Source organism: Momordica charantia, assembly GCF_013281855.1.
Source record: "Momordica charantia cultivar OHB3-1 chromosome 5 unlocalized genomic scaffold, Mcharantia_2.0 BLBB01000005.1, whole genome shotgun sequence".
NCBI lineage: Eukaryota > Viridiplantae > Streptophyta > Magnoliopsida > Cucurbitales > Cucurbitaceae > Momordica > Momordica charantia.
The window spans coordinates 4,969,938-4,990,880 of NW_028275163.1; the positions used below are offsets into that span (position 1 = coordinate 4,969,938).

At 30.4% G+C, this 20,943-nt stretch overlaps 2 protein-coding genes across 2 annotated transcripts; both read left to right on the top strand.

Moving 5' to 3' along the window:
* The first annotated feature begins 905 nt into the window (after positions 1-905).
* Positions 906-2,083, top strand: LOC111009221 (ethylene-responsive transcription factor RAP2-3). The gene is made up of 2 exons (XM_022282233.2): positions 906-1,173; positions 1,481-2,083. Exons 1-2 carry the CDS (start codon positions 990-992, stop codon positions 1,924-1,926), a joined length of 630 nt encoding a protein of 209 aa, XP_022137925.1. The 5' UTR covers positions 906-989; the 3' UTR covers positions 1,927-2,083.
* A 9,179-nt stretch (positions 2,084-11,262) lies between these two features.
* On the top strand, positions 11,263-13,095 carry LOC111009220 (Chaperone DnaJ-domain superfamily protein). Its single transcript, XM_088123640.1, has 4 exons — positions 11,263-11,779; positions 11,861-11,912; positions 12,003-12,070; positions 12,305-13,095. Exons 1-4 carry the CDS (start codon positions 11,642-11,644, stop codon positions 12,854-12,856), a joined length of 810 nt encoding a protein of 269 aa, XP_087979766.1. The 5' UTR covers positions 11,263-11,641; the 3' UTR covers positions 12,857-13,095.
* The last annotated feature ends 7,848 nt before the right edge of the window (positions 13,096-20,943 follow it).

A 20,943-nucleotide genomic window follows, 5' to 3' on the forward strand; every position in this document is an offset into this window, starting at 1 on the left:
ATTTGACTATAGATTTTTTTTCTTTAGAAAATATTTGTTTACAAGTTTTTTTTTATTTTATTGGCAATAATTTAGTATATTAATTTGATTAAATGATTTATTTGTTACATGTAGTTGACATTATTATTCCGTATTAAAATATTATATTATTATTAATATAATATCATGCTAAATTATAAGGGCATAATAGTAAAATGTTATACTAAATGACCCAATTTATTCTTTATTTTTTAGTACAACATGTAGGGATGAAGACCAAACTCACAACCTCTTGATTTGAGATATATGCTAATTAATGTTGAATTATGATCGTTTTAACGAAAAGACAATACAAGAGTTCAAAGACAAGACCACCTGCACTGTTATCATGATCTTAAATATAATTAAATCACAAAAAAAAAAACTCAAAAGATGTTTAAGTTGATCAGTTAAGATAAATTTAATTATTTATAAGATACCTAATACTAATTATATAATTAATATATACCTCCATAAATAAACCAAAAAATTTCCAAAAAATTCCAAACTACAAAACGCTCAAACATAATTATAAAAGTATATAAAAATAGATCAAGACATATATCAAAATTCTTAAAAAAAAAAAAACTAAAAACTAGCGAAGAAATAAAGAAGATAAAAACCCATGTAGCATTTATTATTATTTTGGAGGTTTGTGGAATCCCCACCCCACAATTATTCAGCTTAAAAAAACGGACAATATATATTTTTTAGTAAAATTTAAAAAAAAAGAGAGAGAGAGAGAGAGAGAGAGAGAGAATTTAATAATAATATAGGGTCAAAAAATCTGATGCCAATTTGTCTATTTCTTGGTAACTTCTTTTTACGTTATAACCGTCAGCTTCCTTCCATTATAAATACTCTTTCATTCCACTCTTCACTACTCATACTTCTCACCACACGCCTCTCTCTCTCTCTCTCTCTCTTTTCTTTCTTTCCTCTCTTTTTCTCCCTTCTTTTAGTTGAAGAAGATGTGCGGCGGAGCCATCATCTCCGATTTCGTTGATACGACCTGCCATCAGAGCCCAGTCGTGGACGATAACCTCTGGCCTGAGTTCGACACCTTCTCCGAGCTCCTCGGTCTCGACGCCTCGACTGGAAACTACCTTTTCAACAACTCTCCGACCAACAACAACCTCCAACAACATTCTCACGGTACACTATCATTCCCTCCTTAATTCCTCTTCATTTAAATTTTCTTTTTAATTTTATCTCCCTTGATATCACGTCAAACTTTCATTAACAATAAATTATAAATATATATCTAATTTTCTAAAACCTTATATTCTCTTTTAACTCTCGCTGTCAACACAAAACTCAACAAGAACTAATTGGGCGAAAAATGAACAATATTTCTTACTACCCATCACTAAAATCTCTTTTAAGCACGAATTTTCTAGTATCCAGTTAGTGCGTGTTCGAGAGCGATGGTAAAATTAGTAATTTTGAAATAACATTCCAGTGAAAAGTGAGAAGAAAGAAGAATGTGAGGAAGCAGGAGGGGAAGTTGCAGAGGCAGTGGCAGAGGAGATGAAGAAACGACCGCAGAAACAGAGAGTTCGGAAGAGCAAATACAGAGGAATCCGGCAGCGGCCATGGGGGAAATGGGCGGCGGAGATTCGAGACCCACAAAAAGGACTCCGCGTCTGGCTCGGAACCTTCAACACCGCCGAAGAAGCAGCCGCAGCTTACGACCAAGCCGCCATACGAATCAGAGGAAAAAAGGCCAAACTCAACTTCACCCACCCACCGCCGTCTCCTCCGCCGCCGCCCGCCGTCCAACTCTCAAGCCTGGAATCCTTTCTGGGCCTGGACCCCTCGCCGCCGCCGGTGGAGCCCATGGCCGACCTCTGGTGGGCCGATGACCTTCTCACATATCACCACCAAAATCTCCCCCTCCCCTTTTGAAAGAGGAATTGCAAAATGGGTTCCGAACTTCAACTTCTGTTAAATCATGTAAATCAATAAGAAAGAAAAGAAAGAAGAAGAAGAATCAAGCTAAATACATCTAAAATTTTTAGGAGGGGTATTTTATGATATTTGATTTATGTCGTGTTTACTCTCATTTGACTCGTCTAAAAAGTTTCAAATTAGTTTCTTATATTTTAATTTTTAAATTTTAATGTTAAAATTCACTCATCAAAAATCAGACTCATTGATTCGAGGGGGAAAGAGAATGAATGGGTTTCCTGATGCTTCAGGAATTAAATCCTATGTGTTTCCAGCTACTCTGAATTTCTACCAATTCACTGAATATTAAGTTATAAAAATTTATCATTAAATAATTTTAATATTCATAATCTAAATTAAAGTTAAAAATATGAGAAAATTTAATCTAAATAATATTGACTAAATTAGAAGAAAAAAAAACAGAGGGACTTCGGATCCTCTGTCTTCCCTCTAGTTGAGTGTTGTTGCGACTTGTGAGTGATTGTGATTGTGGATGAGACAAAAGTTCATAAATGTTTTAAGGTATTTTAAGCTGTGTTGTCGTTATTAACGTTAGATTTGGGAAGGGATTTGATAATGGCCCACTAGAAATTAAATAAAAAGAAAACCAATTAAGATGATAATTAGAGAATAATGATTGGGATTATAATCTTGTAAAGAAATTTAATGCAAGTGGGATGGATTTGGTTCATGAACCTCTCCGGCTGCGGATTAATTATACTGTTAATTACAAAAATTATATGAAAACGACAAATCCCCCTGGCTGTATTCCTAAATAATGTCAAACTATAAACAGTGTGCTTTCCAAAGTTTTAATTCAATACATTTTGGAGTTAGTTTTGAGATTCTATTTCATTGTTCCACTTAGCGTTCAATTTATTTGATATGTTTATATTCTATTTTTTATTCTAAATTCTTATGATTAAATAAGGTGTAGCAACTCTGAAATTTTGATTGCCAAAGCGAGCACAGCTCAGTAGTAATTGACATATACCTCCAACCATAAGGTTGTGAATTCGATCCCCTACCTCCACATGTTGTACTATAGACTATTCGTGCTCTCACCTAACAATCTAATCATTTGGTCATTGTACTTTCACTAAACTAACGATTTAGTCTCTAAATTTTAGTTTGTAACGATTTAATTCAAATTAAGTATCAAATTAATGTTATCATATAACAATCTAATCTTCCTAACTTATAAACATATTTGGTCATATTTAGTTTATATAAATATATATAAGAAACTTAATATAAAAAAATTCACGATAAAACAAATTTCAAATTACAATGACTAAATTATTACAGACTAAAGTTCAGGGACTAAATTATTAGGGAAAGTATGGGACCAAAAGTATTTTTTAGCCGAAAAAAAAGCTTTATTTGATATTTCAACTAGGTTAGCATGCATTTTTGGGTTGTTTGTTTTCCTTTTAAAAAACTAGTGAAATGATATAATAATATATAGTAAGGGTCAGCTTTCTATTTATATTAATTTAATTTAAGATAGTAATTCAATGTATATGCTATTTTATTTTATCTAAAAAGATTCGAAATTCAAATACTTCAAACTAGGTTCTACTTCTAGAAATTGTAAAGAATAAAATAGAATTTTAGAAAAAGGTTTGTCGATAAATTGAATTATAAAAAATATATTCGAGAGTAAGTTTTTATCATAATTAAAAAGAGATTTCTTTTAACTAATAATTAAGTATGAAATGAATTTGATCTAATAAATCTAATTTTAATGTTCATAAATCAAACCAATCCCAAGACATCATTTCAAGGAGTGAGAGTTTGAAATATTTATAGAAGCGTTCTTATTAATAAATATTTTTTTTTATAAAAAGTGTTTGATGATATAATATTTTTTGTTTTGTTTTAATATTTTAAAAATGCATTTAATCGAATTAAAAATATTTTTGAAGTAACAGTATTTCCTTAAAAATATCTTTAGAATTGAAAAATCATTAAAGTGAAATAATTGAATTTGTAAAAAATAATAGGCAATTAAAGTTATAAAAAAAATTAAATAAGTGGAAGAAAATATGCATAGAGAGAGATCAGTGAGACATATATTGTAAATATAGTGAGAGAAATTAATGATAAAAAAATTAGTAGAAAGCGAGAGAAAAAGTGTGAAAAAGAGAAATAAATGAGAAACACGTGTAGAAAAAAGTTAACGAGAGAAATTACAAGGGAGGCACGACATAGTTTAATACAACATGTGAGGGTGGAAGATCGAACTCAAAAACTTCTTGATCGAAAATATATATCAATTATCGCTGAACTATGGTCGTTTTGACACATTTAAAATAACTTGTGATAATGTATCCTACAATGGACTGGGCATAATCATTTGTTAGGAAAGCAATTGAACTTAAAAGTACATTTTCATATTTGTTAATTACTTTTTACTAAAGGTGATTATAATGCTCGCAATACTTTTACAATTAAAGTCACTATTTAAAAACTAGAGTAATCGTAGTAGGTAGCAAAAATAATTCATGTATTTCAAAAAATGTCACCAGCTTTTCAAAATTTCAAATATAGCAAAATATTTGAATTTTTTATTTTCGGAATTTTTATTATTTTGATTTTACCCTTATGATATCTAATATACATCAATGTATATATGTATCTGATATAAATCCAATGTATATCTGTATATGATATACATCCAATCTATATCTGATATACATCCGATGTACCTTTGATATACTTCTGATATACATCTAATGTACTGTTGATATACATTATCAGATATATTCATGATATACATTATCAGATGTTTATATTATATATATATCTAATGTACCTCTAATTTATAGTATACTAAATATATTTGTAACTGATATGCTAAATATAAGGTATATCAAATGTTTAATTTTTAGTGGTATATAAGCTGTTTAAATTCTAGTTTACTATTTCAATTTGTTGATTTGATATACTAATGTTGATTACTGCTACTATTTATTCTATATATATATATATATATATATATTAATTAGGTACTAAATATAAAAGATATCAACGGTTTAAATTTATAAAGTATATTAGATTTCTAACTTCTTTTTTTGACGTGCATGATCCACATAAACCTTTTATACAACAACGACATTTCAAATTGGTTTTTTTTTGCGTCATTATTTTCATATGAAAAAATAGTAGATATAATAGTATTAATAGATATCATGGTTAAATTAGAGGTATATCAATAGTAAATTAGAAGCATATTAAGTATATATCAAATATATATCAATATTATGTTAATGGTAAATCATATAATCATATACAAGAAGTTATATAAGTAGAGATCATAATTATATCGGTGGTATATCATTTGTACATCAATGGTAAATTAGAGACATATCAAGTATATATCACATATATATAAATGTTCGACGTGGTAAATTAATGGTTATCATACGTATATCAGTGGTAAGTCATGTTAGAAGTTCAGTAAATATCAGAAGTAAATCAATTATATTTCATTATTATATTAGTAGTATATCAGAGACATATATATTGTAGATATATTACAGATGTATATCAAATATATTTCAGGGTAAAGTTGTAATTTTAAAATTGGACCTTCGTTTTTTGTTTAAAAAATACTATATTTGAAAAAACTAAATGTGATTGCTATTTTGCTTATTTTACTAAATATTTTTGCTATATTTACGACTGATCCAAAAAACTACTCTCAAACACATCTAAAACAATATTTATCCGGTGTTAAGTATATTTCTTAGTAGTATTTCTAAACATTCTAGGATGAGTTTGGGAGGTGTTAAAATATAAAGCAACTAATTTCTTTAGAGTTTTAAAAATTTTAAATACTTTTTCGAGGATTCGAAATCACCACTATTTAACCGAAAATAAATATTTGAGATAAAAAAGATAAGCCAAACATAAATGTTTGAGATAGAAGATAGAAAGCACTTTTGTCGGTTAAAGGCATTGATTCCTGAAAGACATCGAAAGTCAGAAATCATGCATGGAAGACAGCTTTGGTAGAGCAATACTAAAACGTGTTAGATGGAAAATGGTATCATAAATTTTATGCATTTCAGAAACCAAACCCCTTTGACCTGACTTCTCTTTGTGTCTCTCCAAAACCCAATTAATCTATGGGCAAACTCCAAACCAGTCAAATATTTTTCTCCCTAAACCTACCAAAATTCTACATTTCTTCAAGTTTAACCTATCAAAATTAGTTCTGTTTAATTGACATGGCATCAGAACTAAACATCATCTTATCTTCGAACTTATAATATTTGTTTGTATGACATGTCTATCATCATCATACGCCAAGTCCAAGCCCAATCATGTTCTTAATTTTCTATTTAGTTGAGTTTTCATCGTTTTCTTAGAACACGAGGTAGCGTAATATCTCCATTGATACGAGACTTTTCAAGAGAGGTATTAAACGAAATGGGTCAAAAGAAAATATTCGAGGTTTTCTTTGGTCTTGCCTAATTTGTTGAAGCAAAATATTTCAAGGTATTGGACTTTGTTGGGAAACTGGTGCCCTTTTTTCAGTATCATCTAGTGACCAATTTGGAGACGAAAACAGAAACAATGCCAAGTAAAGTTTGTTCACTAATCTAAATCAAATACTTTCCCACCTCATCTTTGACTGAAAAATTGAAAAATCTTTGAAATTTTTTATATCATCATAAACCTCCTAATCTTGCTAAATTGTTAGCATTAAATTCTTAAATATTGCAAGCCGTACCAATTATCCTAAACTATATAAGTATCTGTGACAATCAAACTCTCGAATTATGGAACTATTACAATAATTAAATCCTTTTTTTTTTACATCAAGCTTTTATTTTCTTAATCGAGATGAATTGACTCAGTATCAATCTAAAAGCCAAAATTTTCATAGGTTAATATTATAGTTTTCAAATTTTACAGAATTAAAAAGAAAAAAAAAAGACTTGGGTTAAATTGGAATAATTTGAGTTTTGTTGCAAGACTCCTTGTAGTTCAAGCATTTTACAATATTGAAGGGTTTAATTGTGCAAGAATTTTGTAAGTTTGGAGTCTGATAGTGTGATTATAACAAGTCGATCCAAATAATTTAGGGGTGAAATTGATGATATTGTCATTTTATATAAGAACAAAAAATGCAGCGGAATAAAGATAATTATAGGTGGGTTGGGCCGGGGCGGCAATGGGCAAGGTTAAAAGGAAAGAAAAGAAAAGTAAAAGATTTGGGAATCCCAGTCCCACATCGGAAGTTCTGAAGATTGGGAGGAGAGCGGGGAGCTATAAATAGGAGTACTGGGGGAGGGATAGGGAAATTAACCCGACCTGTCAGGGGGTGAGAGGCGACTGGTCAATGATCGCATAGAGACGGCTGGTCGTGCCGACACCTACCAGTACGAACACACGGTACATGAGGCGAGCGAGCGCCCACCCTACTTTAGGTGGGGGCTTGCCCGTCAATTTTTGGAAAGCCCTCCCCCTCACGGTGGGGCTTCTCAAATTTTACCATTTAATCCCTTTCTACTTATACTTTTCCCCCCCACCACAATTCCCCAATTTCTTCTTGGAGTAGAAGAAATTTGAACGTTGGTCCAATAATTGGATTACTTTAGTCATGATGTTTTTAAATTGCTAATGATTTTGTTGCTTAATTTTAGTGGGTAATTCGTTGCTAACGTTTCTAGTTTATATAATTTAAAGTTTGTAATTAGTTTGTCATGTTTTTTTGATAGTTAAGTTTTAGTTTGTATAATTTAAAGTTTGTAATTAGTTTGTAATGTTTTTTTTATAGTTAAGTTTTAGTTTGTATAATTTAAAGTTTGTAATTAGTTTGTAATGTTTTTTTTGATAGTTAAGTTTTAGTTTATATAATTTAAAGTTTGTAATGTTTTTTTTGATAGTTAAGTTTTGTTTATCTTTATGACTAAATTGTAATCCATTCGAAAACACATATCCATTTGTTATGTCAAAAATTTTTGAAAGTATAGAGACTTAAATTAGTAACAGTTTTTAAATTTAAATTAAGTATTACTGCAATTTAATGAAATTGAAAATTTACGATAAAAATTGAGATATTTTAAATAAAATTTAATATTTTTACTCAAATTTGGTTATATGGGTCAAATCTTTTGAGTATTGGACAAACAAAAAAAAAAAAGTTGTAGAAACATTTCCTTAATTCATGAACAAGATCTATATAGATACATAAGTCCATGGATCCATACATCTCAATTGAAAATGTCAAGTTTTGTCTCTCTCCAATCCTGTATGAAACGAATTCTTCCCGCTTTTGAAGTAATAGGTTTCATGTTAAGTTAATTTGAACTAAGTTAATATGGTAGTTCTTTTCTTAATATTTATTTTATCAAACAATAAACATGCCTTATTAGAAAAATTGGTGAGAGGCTTTGGATCAATTCCTATTTTGATGGAAGACTCGAACTCTAAATCTTGAGCTTGGGCCATAACAAATAAAAACAAAGGAAATTTTATTAATGATCAAATGAAAGGTGTAAACTACATTTTTATTTTTGTTGACCGATTTAGTCGGAATTTCAAAGCTAAGAATACTCAATTTGGAAGAAATTTTAGATAAAAATGTCCTTAAAAAAGCTTTGTGACAAGTGAGTAATACACTGAATATATTAAAATGATTTTTTTAATAATTATTTACCTATAATTTGATTCGAACTTATGACCTTTTAGTTAAAAATACATGCCATTCCTGTTATTTTTTTAAGTTGGAACCTTAAAATATATATAGATATAAAAACCAAAATCATTAAATTCTATCCAATGCTTGTTGGACTTTGCCCACATCAAATATCTCACAGGAGTTGTATTGATCTAATATCATTCACTCTTGGATTTGAGCAAATGGACAAACTTTGCAATCCTATATTTTACTCTCTCCAATGAATTTAAACATTGCATAATTTGCATTGAATTGGTAAAAAAAGAAAAGAAAAAAAAAACTCATTCAATTCAAATCAAATTTAAAAACAAAACTTCCCTCCACCCATTATCCCATGGATTTTGCTTTGCAATTTGAATTCCAACTGCCCTCAATTCACCCTCCTCTCTCATACCCTTCTCTATACATAAACCAAACTTTTTATTTTTTAATTTCTTTTTTTGAACTTTGGGATATATTCAAATTTAACCATAAAGTCTCCCAAGGAAATCAGCTGCACAATTATTCAGCAATCAATATTTTTCAACAGACAGTGGACCCAATTTCTTGTAAAAGGCATCTTTGGATCTTATTGTTGGATAAAATTAAACATTACACATTTGGGGTTTCAATTTCACCTACTCTTTTGCCCTTTTCACCTTTATATTTCAACTGGCTATATTGTTTTTGTGGGTCATACCCAATTTTTTTAAAAAAAAAAAAAGAAAAAAGAAAAAAAAAATTTCTGGTCTATAGTTCAGCTGTTGTTCTTATTGGCTTCAGTTGGTACCCAAATGAATTATTGCTACCTACATTATACTGACTTATTGTCATTTCTGCAGCAGTTGCCCATCCTCAACCTCACTTTTTTGTTTTCATTTGTTTGCTTTGTTTCTCAAGTATAAAGAAATGTTTAGCTCATGGATTAGGATTTGTGTCATTCGTCTATATTTAATACGTGAATTTGTTTATAAATCTAAGTTCATCAAATGTATCTTTTATATATCGGGTATTATTTGACTTTTACAAATAACGACGTTAGCTTGATATTGAGAAGTCTAAGTTTGTCTTTGGATAGAATAGAGAAGCATAAGTTTTTTAGAAGTTTGGTTATGTGTATTTGCTTGGTTTTGTTGGTTCATGTGATTTTGTAAAAGTCAAGAGGGATGAGTTTTAGAAACCTAGATGTATGTAATTGTAATTAATGTTAGCAAAATCTTAATTAGCTAAAAATATATAAATCTACGTACTTAAACCTAAATTGTGACATACAAGCACAAGACTGATATGAATATAATTCAATTGGTCAAGACATTACTTACCTCCCTACAGATCCAAGATTTGAATCCTCCCGCCCTTTGTTAAACTTGAAAAAGAAAAAGATGCCCATGAATTAGATTGTGTCCTTGAGAATATCTAAATTTACTATGTTTAGAATAATGTTAGCAAAATCTTAACTAAAAGATATGTAAAGCCACCTACTTAAATCTAAACTCCACTATTCTAATTTATACAAACACAATTCATAACCGCTGACATGAACATAGTTCAATTAATCAAAACATTACTTACCAACTTTCTAAAGGTTGAAGATTTGAATCCTCCCATCCTTTCTTAGACTCAAAAAAGAGGGAAAAAAGGAAGACGTCCATGTACCAATTTGTGTCCTTTAAGATATCTGAATTTACCATGTTTAGAATGTTTATATGTATGGTCTTGTTTGTATCTTGATAAATTTGATTTTCCATGGCTACACACTCTAAGAATGTCTTTTTCACACTTTTGGAGTTTGAAACTCTCGTATCTTTTGTGGAAGATGGAATTGTTAGTCCAAATATGAGAGAATGAAGAAATAAAAGGTGGAGGAATTTTGGTATGGCCAAAAGTGAAATCTTATATGAACTTGTAGAGGAATAAGCTGAACCCCCACATTCCCACTTTCTCTTCAATGTTTCCTAATGGTTTGGTACAAACAAAAAGAAAGTTTAGGGTTAGTTTTTCTCACCTCACAAACCCAAAAAAAAAAAAAAAAAGCTTCCCATTTGACATTCCCAAAAAAAAAAAAAACCTATAAAAGTGTTTACATTTTATTTTTATGAAATATGATATTGTCTATTTTGAACACTGTGTTTTATTTTTGATTTCACTCAAAAGGTTTAGTATCTATAGAGATGTTGTTCTCACTTACATAATCATAATCTTTTTATGACAGGATCAATGTAAAATTTTTGGTCGTATTCCCAATATTTTACTGAACTTTATTTACAAAATCATTAGTCTATCATTGTTATTCTGAAACCACATATTGTAGGTTTGATATTAGGCTTACAAACAAGATGAAACTTTTTTTTCCCAAAAAAATTAATGAAAAATCTACTGAAAGAACAAGATAGTTTCTTTGTTTCTTTTCAAAATTGATGGTTGAGATTCAAAACTTAGGACTTTCAAGGAAAATTACAGATATCTTAAGTTATATTCAAATTTCAGTGACTAAAATAAGACAATTGAAAGTTTATGAATCAAAACAAAACAACTGCGTAAGTTTTCTTTGGTACAACAAAGTTCAATGAAAGGTTACATTAAATAATCTAACTTCAAAGAAGATAATTGTTATCATACCCACTTAATTATGTTCGGATTTTGACAAGTATTCTAGACTTCTAACGTTTATGTTTTGGTAGAGACCGTTGGATCGAACCACAACCTTCCATCAACAGTCGAGACATCATTAGCCAAAACACCACGTGTCGAATCGAGAGTGGCTCCACTTGGTTGTTTTGCTTTTGGTATAGTTTTTAGCATTGTTGCTTTTACCAATACCAATACCATATTACCAACTGAATCCACTTGAAAGAAATTTAATTAAATCTCCCGCAAGTGTTGCCTCTTCCTTCTCCTTTTTCCCATCTTAACCGCTCCCTCTTCTTCTCCTCCATCACTCTCCAAGAACACCAATATCAAATTCAAAATTCCCCCATTCCCATTTCTCTCTCTCTTTTGATGGGTCGCGAATCCGATTTCAAATCCCATTTGGCCTCAGAAATCTGCTCCATCTCTGCCCGCACCGTCGCCTGCCCTCACCGCCATTACTGCCCCTCTATCCCCTCCCCTTTCATCGATTGGTATCGTCTTCTCGGGGTACGTTTTGGGTTTTCCCCCCATTTCCTCTCTGGGTTTTGTTTTTTTTTCTTTGTTTCTTTGTTAATGGGAACCTAATAGGTCGAAGAAGATTCAGGAATCGATGTTATTCGGAGGGCGTATCTTAAGCTTGGTGGGGTTTCCATTTTACTCTCTCCATTGCGATTTTGATTTTTTTTTATTGGAATTTTGAAATGCGCTTGGTTTTTTGTTTCTTTTGCAGCTCTGCAACTTCATCCAGACAAAAACTCGCACCCCAAGGCCGAAATCGCCTTCAAGCTTGTCTCTGAGGTTCGATTCTTTCATTTCTCTTCTTTGGGAATCTAAATCCATGGCTGCAAAAATTCATTATGCGTTTCACCGATCACTGTTGTTCTGCAACTGCTTGTGCATTTAAGTTCTTCAATCATATAGTACTCGTGATCTTGATGAATGCTCTGATTTCAGTTTAATGAAAATAAATTGAGAGGTAGATACAGTACAGAGAAGTTTGTGAGTGAGTGAGTGATTGTTGTGTATTTGTAGGGATATGCGTGTTTAAGTGACAATGTGAAGAGAAGGGCGTTTGATTTGGATAGGAAGAAGAAATTCTGCCCAGATTGCAAGACAATCCCTTACAGAAATCTGAGCTCTGCTAGAAAGTTGAATCCCTTGAATGTATTAGGAGCTTTGAAAGTTATGAAAGAGAGATTGAAAGAGGAGGCAAGTGTGATTGAGAATTGTTTGAGAGCTAATAATAATAATACTTCTAATTCATCAGCAACCACAGAAACTACTTCTTCTTCTTCATCAATCTTCAACCCACCACCAGGAGCTTGGTTTCACCACAGAAACCTCAAAGAAACCCCAATTTTCAACCCTTCTGATTATGTATGCCAAGGCTACCCCCATTTCCGGACCCGAATCCACTCGAAACCGCAGAGTTTTCGGTGTTTTAGAACCGGGAACACGCTCAAGTATGAACAGGCTAGAGGGAAGTATGAGCAACCAGTTTTTGAGGTTAGATCAGAAAGCTTTCTTTTACAGAAACAATCTGCTTTTTTTTGTTCTTCAAATGTCAACAGATCACATTGGTGAGTTGATGAGATGACTGCCATTGATTAGATTTCTTTTCTTCTTCTTCCTCTTGGGCAACCAAATGCATTCTTCCAAAATCAAAATTTCTTTTCAAATTAAAGTAGTTCCCTCTGTGTTTTGAATTAATTGGAGGGAAACCCTTTTGAACAACAAAAAGAAATGAGGAAAAAGAGTGGCAATGTGTTACGATGATGATTAATTCAAATCTTGAATAAAGTTGGCTACGAAATTTTCTTCTTTCTTTTGGGAACTTGGGTTTGTTTAATTTAATCATGTGGATTTACTCTGAATTATGTTTTTGATGGAGGAGTCGAGTCAATGTGATGCAGGAGTTTTTAGATGGGTCTGGAAAAAGTGATGGGTGGGGTATTTTCTGAGCCACTTGATGATGGAACCCAAAGTGGAATCATCTTCTTTTTTTTTTTTATTGGATTTTATGAGCCAATCAATATTTAGAATAATTTCAGCTCAGAAAATAATCTTGTGGCGCTCAAATTTTTTTCTTCTTTTTTGCCTAACTTGTGGGAAAAAAAAAAAGATCGTGTCGAAATTTATATGGTTTATTTTCGATTATGTACTTTGAAAATTTTATTACGAAATTAAAAAAAAATATATATAGCTGCACTTATTTGAATGTCTTATATATTTATTTACATATAGATCAAATCAAGTGATAAGATGTCTATATATAGATTTGGATTTATGCTCGTGTTGTAGTGCAAGAATGTTGTGTAAAACAAAGAATGCATCGGTTCTACACTGCGTCATGCTCCACAACACAATTTTTCAATATTACGATATGAAAAATAGGACTATTCAGAAAGGTTGGAGTGAGTAAAACAGTAAATTGATCAACAACATTGCTAAAGTTTATGGAAGTGTATTCGTAGTATCCCTTGCCTATAAACATTTACATATTTTTAATATTTTGACATTACCTATTGAAACACTATAACAATTATACGAAACGAATAATTATCCCACAATTTCATCATCTTAATTTAAAGACTAAACAGAGCCTATTCTAATATTAATTACATATCATCTTTTTGTTGTTGATTGAAACGATGGATTTGATGAATGGTTTATGTCGAAAACTGGACAAGACATATTTGTTTGTTGCTATTCTGCTAAAAATTTGATGGAGTTGGGTGTGAAAGGAATGTTATGGTATGAGATTGTGATAGACAAAGAAGCTGCCAGAAATACACTCAATGAGAGACAAAATGAAATCCCAATTCTGGAATTGAAGCCTTGATTTGGAGAAATCTTAAGGATGTTTTTTTTTTAGGTTCTTCTTCAGATTGCTTGAAAATGGGATCCAAAATTATTAAGAATGGTAATTATAACTTGTAAGCTACAAAATTGCTTCCAATTTGGCTGCGCTTTTGATTGTGATTGATGCAGATCAATGGTCAAGCCAATTGCCAATTGCCAATTGGTTTTTTTTTTTTCTTTTTTTTTTTTTAACTTTCATCATATCTCTCCTCATTTATAAACTTCCTTTTAAAGTGACATAAAAATTTTGGTTAAAAATTTTGGTTTAAGATGTGTTGTACCCACTCCTCTCATTCAATTTTTTACTAGTCCATCTTATTTTATTTCGTTAGCCTATTATTTTTTGTCTCATCGTCGCTATTTTGTCCAATCAACATATTGCGTGAATATTTGGATAAAGGTATTCATGATTTGGATTTAGAATGAATTTTTGAGATGGCTTTTGATCAAAAGAAATATTTTAGGGTAAAAAATACTTCTTTGGCACTGTTGGAAGAATTATGCCCGGTTTGGTAGAGAATTCAAAGTAATCCAAATAGGGGAAATTTAATATTAAAACTTTTGTTAATACAATATTTATTTTATAAACACATCTCATCATTTTTGTTAAAATTGAAAAATATAAAATGTAATATATTATAAATTATATAATATAAAATGTAAAATATGACTCTAATAGAATTTATAACATTTATGTTAATTAATTGATTAATAATATTTTGATTAAACTAAATATTTAGTTGGTAACCAATGGCTTACCAAATTCGTTTCTTTTAAATTGAAATTCAATTTTAAATCTGTTACCAAACACATGTAATACAATTATATTTTCATTAAATCATTCAACCCTTACTAATTAAGTGTATTTTTTTAGTACAGCAATGTGAGAATGGATGATTCAACCATTTGACGGCCTTTAGGAAATGAACAAGATTTTGTTAACTCCGCTGATGCCAAGTATTTTTCTTACAAGCACCAAGTTGTTTTTATCCAAAACCACTCCCATTTAAAATAGCAATATTTTACAAAGATATACTAATGATTTTAGAAAAGTCAAAATTGATTTGGGCTATCTCATACATACCCATCATAGCATTTCTAGAATTTACAAAATCACTCTTAATTATCTAACCGATACCATTTTAATTTAATTAAAAGTCATCACAAACTCACAGGGTAAAAACACTTTTTTTTTTTTGAAATAAGCCTTAATAAAACTAAAACGAAGAAAAGTCACTTGCAACTACATCTTGAATCCAAGCAGGAAAGTTAGAAATTCATCCTTCTTCCCCATCGTTGTGCGTCGCTCTCCTCGCCAATTCGTGGACCACTAAATTCTTCCATCTGTTGATGTGGACGATCGAAACAACTCCTCTCGCTTCCGTTAATTCCGCAACTTTCTCAACAAGCCAAATATTTTCTGTTAGATCGACGTCCTCCTCCCTCATTAATCGAGTAAAAACACTTTTTAGTGGTGCAGAAGTCATATTTGTTATCATCAAAATCGAGAGTTAAAAGAGCAACTGAAACTCTTGGGCAAAATAAAAATGCAAACACCAATTATGGAGAATTGATAAGGATGGTAGTAGTTTGTTTTATTTTGTGACCTCAAAATTTGCAAAAAAAATTTGTGTCTGAAAATTGAATGGTCCCATTGGGAATTGATGTTCATGTTTGAAGAGAACATGAACATGGGGGAACCCAAACCAGCACATGAAACAACACACACAAAATGGAGAATAGAGAGAGAGATAGAGAGAGATTCCAATTTGAAAGCTAAGATAGTGAAGTTTTCCAAATGAAGACAATAAAAAATCACATACCAAATTTTGCTATGGCCTTTGATTGTTCCACAATCCCCATCACCTAAAATATCTCTCTCTTCCCCATTTCCATTTTTAACCCCAACATTTCTCCATAATTCCAATTTTCTTTTCTTTCTTTTTTCCTTTTCAACTTCTTACTTACTTTCTCTCCCAAAACAAGAAAAAAAAAGACGTTTATTTTATTAGTACCGTTCAAGATGAGTTCTTCCATCTTCTTCTCTTTTTTAGTACAAACAAATTAGGGATATGAGAGTTTGAATTTTCAATTTTTTTTCAAATTAGTGTGAGATGTCGAGAAACTGGAATCATGTATAATTTTTTTTCAAATTCATGGTAATTTCGCTTTTAACTTTTAGAAATTATGTTTGATTTCTTACCATTTACGTATTATATTTTTCACATTAAAAAAAAAACAATAACAAGTTTTTAATAGTTACTTTTTTTTTTTCCAAATTCTGACCTCCAAAAATGTACTTAAAATGTTGTTAAGAAAACAAATAAACAATTTCTAAGCTTTATTTTAAAAAACAGAAAATAGAAAATGAAGTAGTTATAAAACGAGCGATATTAAATAACTTTTTATTAAGTTTTTTAGATAAAAAAGAAAATTAAAAAGGGACATAAAAATTAGAAACAAAAACTCTTAATCTTTTATTTATTTCATAACCCACAGCTTAAAAAGAAAAAAGGAAAAAAAAAACTAATTACAAATGAGTAAAGATTTAAGAGCAGAGTTGGAGTGAAGAGATGACAATTACTCCTTGATACTCTTACTTTATCATAATCCAAAAAATTATATTAAACACTGAAAGTTTTATGATTTTTCTCTAACTTACCCCTAAAGTTTTAGAATAATGGAAAGATTATATATAAGTTCAAGAAGATGAGTTTTGCCTCCACTCATGTTTAAGACTACGACTTTTATGATGGAAAAAAAAAATCTCATTTCTATCGTGGGAATAAATAGAAAATTAATGGAGAAAAAAATCACCGTTCATTGCTGAATAAAAAAGTATTACAAAAACTCTGAATTCTCTCTCCAACCCTACTTACAAAAAAAAATACTCTCAAAACTTACATAATTACTAGAATTAGTATATCAGAGTTAAGTCTTCCTACCTGAAATGAACAAAGTTCACAAATCCATTTTACAGTACTCAGAGCATATCACTTCATATACATTTTTGACGTGGGATTTTTATTGTTCTAATATTTTACGAAAATCCCAACATTTGAAATACAGTATTAATGTTATTGAATCGATCACTTAAAAACCTGTTTGGTACTATTCCTGTTTTTTGTTTCTCATTCTCAATTTTCTTAAGAAATCTAAGCCTTTTGCAACTAACTATGTTTCTTGTTTCTCATTTTTTGAAAACATTCTCAAAATTGTATAAAAATTTTAAAAACAACCAAAACAAGTTTTTTCTTTCCTGTTCCAATTTCCACTTTGTTCCAAAGCATAAATAAAATGATCGTTCCAAAGTATAATTTATGGATGTTGGAATTTTGCAATTCATTTTTCTTTTTTATAAACGAAAAAATAAAAACAATAAACAGGAACGTCACTAAATAGAATCGAGCTCGAGTTGACAATATGTAATTTTTTTTTTTTTTGCTAGCAATTTAGAGTTGCTGTGGCAACATGTGGGTGTGTCTGTGACTGGGGAAGCGCCCTGCAATGGGAATTGTCTGTCTGTGAATGAGCTTTGAGTGCATTGGTCAATTCTTTTCACCCCTTCTAATTCCCCACACCAACAATACAACGCTATTTATTTCTTCACTCAATTATTATTCTTCTATTCAAACATGGCTGCAAAAAAAAAAAAAAAAAAAAAAAAAAAAAAAATCTCTCACATTCATAAATTAGGTCTTTTATTTTATTTCCATCAGTTTGTTCCTTAATTAATAGCCTTTATTATTTCACTTCTCAAATCTACATATATTCCCTATTCCTTTCCCCTCTCTTTTCTATTTTTGTCTAAACTTTCATCCTTCTTCCCTTTTCTTTTCTTTTGACTGTCTCTACAGTTAGTTTGGTCCTGCCCCCTTCCTTCATAACGACGGAGCAAAAATCATAGATGGGAATTATCTATTTCATCAATTTTCTGTTCGATCCTGCCATCCTTTATATGACGACAGAGCAAGAATAGTTCTAGATGAAGCTTATCTGAGCATATTTTAGTGGATCAAATACATATTGTCTTCCACGATATTAAAATTTTGATCCTCGCTTGTATGTTGGTTGAACTAAAAAAACAATGACGTTCTTTAGTATAACAAATGTGGAGACGGAAGATTGAACCTCCGATCTCTAAGAAATGAGAAAAATGTCTTAATTGGTGAGCTATGCTTATGTTAGCTTTTAAACCATGGTTAAAGATTATACTAAGATATATTAGGCATCAAGCAATTAATAAAATTTTCATCCAAATTGTAAAATAACCTGATCAATAGCTAAATAATATTAGATTTAAGTATAAAAAAAAAAATTTGGAAAGGGACTAGAGACCCATTCCAATTTTGCCCCTAGAAGGGTCTTGACACTCTCTTTGGTTGAGAATTGAAGACAAACAAGAAAAGGCTATGAGAAGGGGACAATCCTATCCATTCTTGTATTTCCTTATTTTGTAATAAGAATAGTTGGGATGATTTTAGTTGGTTTTTTCCATTTTCTTTGTCAGTTCAAATCAAACTTTATTGTTTCTATTTTACCGATCTTAGAGTGGAATGATACATGTCAAAGAAACGAGAGAGATTAGCGATAAAGGAGAGAGATCAAAGGATAGTGAGAGATAAAATTTAGTGAAAATCAAACAGATCGAGTGAGAGAAAGTGTAAAAGAGATTATGTGAGTGAGTGATGGAGATAGATAAAATGACGCAAATCATGATTGAGTAAGATTAAAATGTACAATAAGACGAGAGTAAGGTATCAAATCTAAAACAAACTACGTAACAATATCTCTTCTTCCGACTCAAATGAACATAACTTAACTAGACAAAGTATTAACAATATTAACAATATTATTTTATTGATTGAAATCTCTTACACTGCCCCTTGCTATTACTTTTACCGTTGTATTATTGGAAACAAATATATCTGATTTTCTCAATCAAATTTTTAGTTTCGAAAAACATACTATTAACATTAAACACCAATCAATATGTTTAGTCAAAAATATAATTGCAAACCTATAACGGCAAAGGGCATCCAAGAAAAATCCAAAAAAGAAAAAAAAAATGCCACTCTATAAATGTGCATGTGCTGATGTGTTTGACAGCCTGTGGTCCGATTCATCAGCCACCCACCGCCGCCGCCGTCACCACCACACATCGGAATCACAACGGCCAACTTCCCGGCGGACCAAATTTTAATTATTATTTTTTTTTCTTTTTCATATTTTTCTAAACCCAACATTCGGCCGCTCTAAAGAATCTATAGAGAATGTGGTAGAATACAATACCCCAATTACAAGTATAATTAAACTTTATTAAAGAAAACTTAGGTTTACTTTGGGGATTTATTAAATTAATCGCTTGGACTCGTCTCATTAAATTTTAAAAAAATGGGGGAAAAATAATTAGGTGGATATGAGGTTCACATAGCTGGATGGGTCAGAAAAAAAATATTTAAAAAAGAAAAATTCAGAAAGAGACAAAGGAATGGAGCCCAAATATGGACAAAAAATAATTCAGACCATTTCTATAAATCTTAACATTTGATACCATGCCCCCTAAAGCACACTCTAATCTCAATTCCTTCTTTATTTTCTCCCACTTTATTTTTTGTTAACAATTTTTCTTTTGGGTAATTTCACATTTCAATTACCTAACCAAACTTTTTTTTTTCTTTTTTCCTTTGCTTTAGGCATTTGGGTGTCTCGATTACTCGAATTTGAATGTTAATATTGATTCTACTAATTTCGAGTATGTTTGAATATGTGTATGTATGTGTATGTGTTTTTTTTAATACTTTAGAGGTTTCTTTTTTAATAAATCTCTATATGTATTGAATTATATGGTTTTCTTTTTGTTGATCATATAAAACAAAATAATGAAAAAGATGATACATCAATGAGTTGGTTTCAATGATTTTTTTTTTTTTTTTTGCAAATTTTAGTATTTATTGAATAGAATGAAATTAGAAAAATAGATAGACATGATTTTCATTTTTTTTTTGATTGAAATGTATTTTCTTTGTTCATAGGACCTTCACAAAACGTATAAATATGTGTGAGTATATATATATGTAGTCATGAAAATAAATTCCTCCTTCTCAATCATTTTGTCAAAAGCATCATTAATTGATGCAAATATATGTATATATTTTTTGAATTATTACTCATTTATGTCCTAAATTCACACAAATTTAAAATATAATTCTAATCCATCTCCTTTGACTTCCTATATACATTTTCCAAATGTTCTAGTTCTCAGGAACTTGAGACGGAGCATGATGAAACATTAATAATTAAACGAAAAATAATAAAAATAGTAACTTCATTCACAAGGGTAAATTTCAATCTTCAACATTTTGTTTATTTAGAGTAATACATTATAACAAACAAGGTAATAGGAAGGTTTGAACCTAAATTCAAGATTTTTTCGAATTATACTCAAGTTAGCAACATTAGCAATTACAGTCAATTTGAGCACACTTTGGTGGATAGAAACATCAATAACATTTTTCCCCAAAGTTAAAAGTTTTTATCTCTCACACTAATATTCCTTGAACTAAAAAATCATAATCGCAAAACATCACAATTTCCACCACTTTTTTAAAATCACAAATTGTCTTCTCTCATAAATTCCTATCAACTCACCCACTAAATATCATGTCGTGTAAGTCGTAAATTCATTATCGGCTATTTTAAACACTCGCAAACGAGCAAAAGGGTATACTATACATAGCTCAATGATAAAGATACCTACTTATTATATCGGGGAGATGTAGTAATTTTTTTTTGGAAAAAAAAAAGGA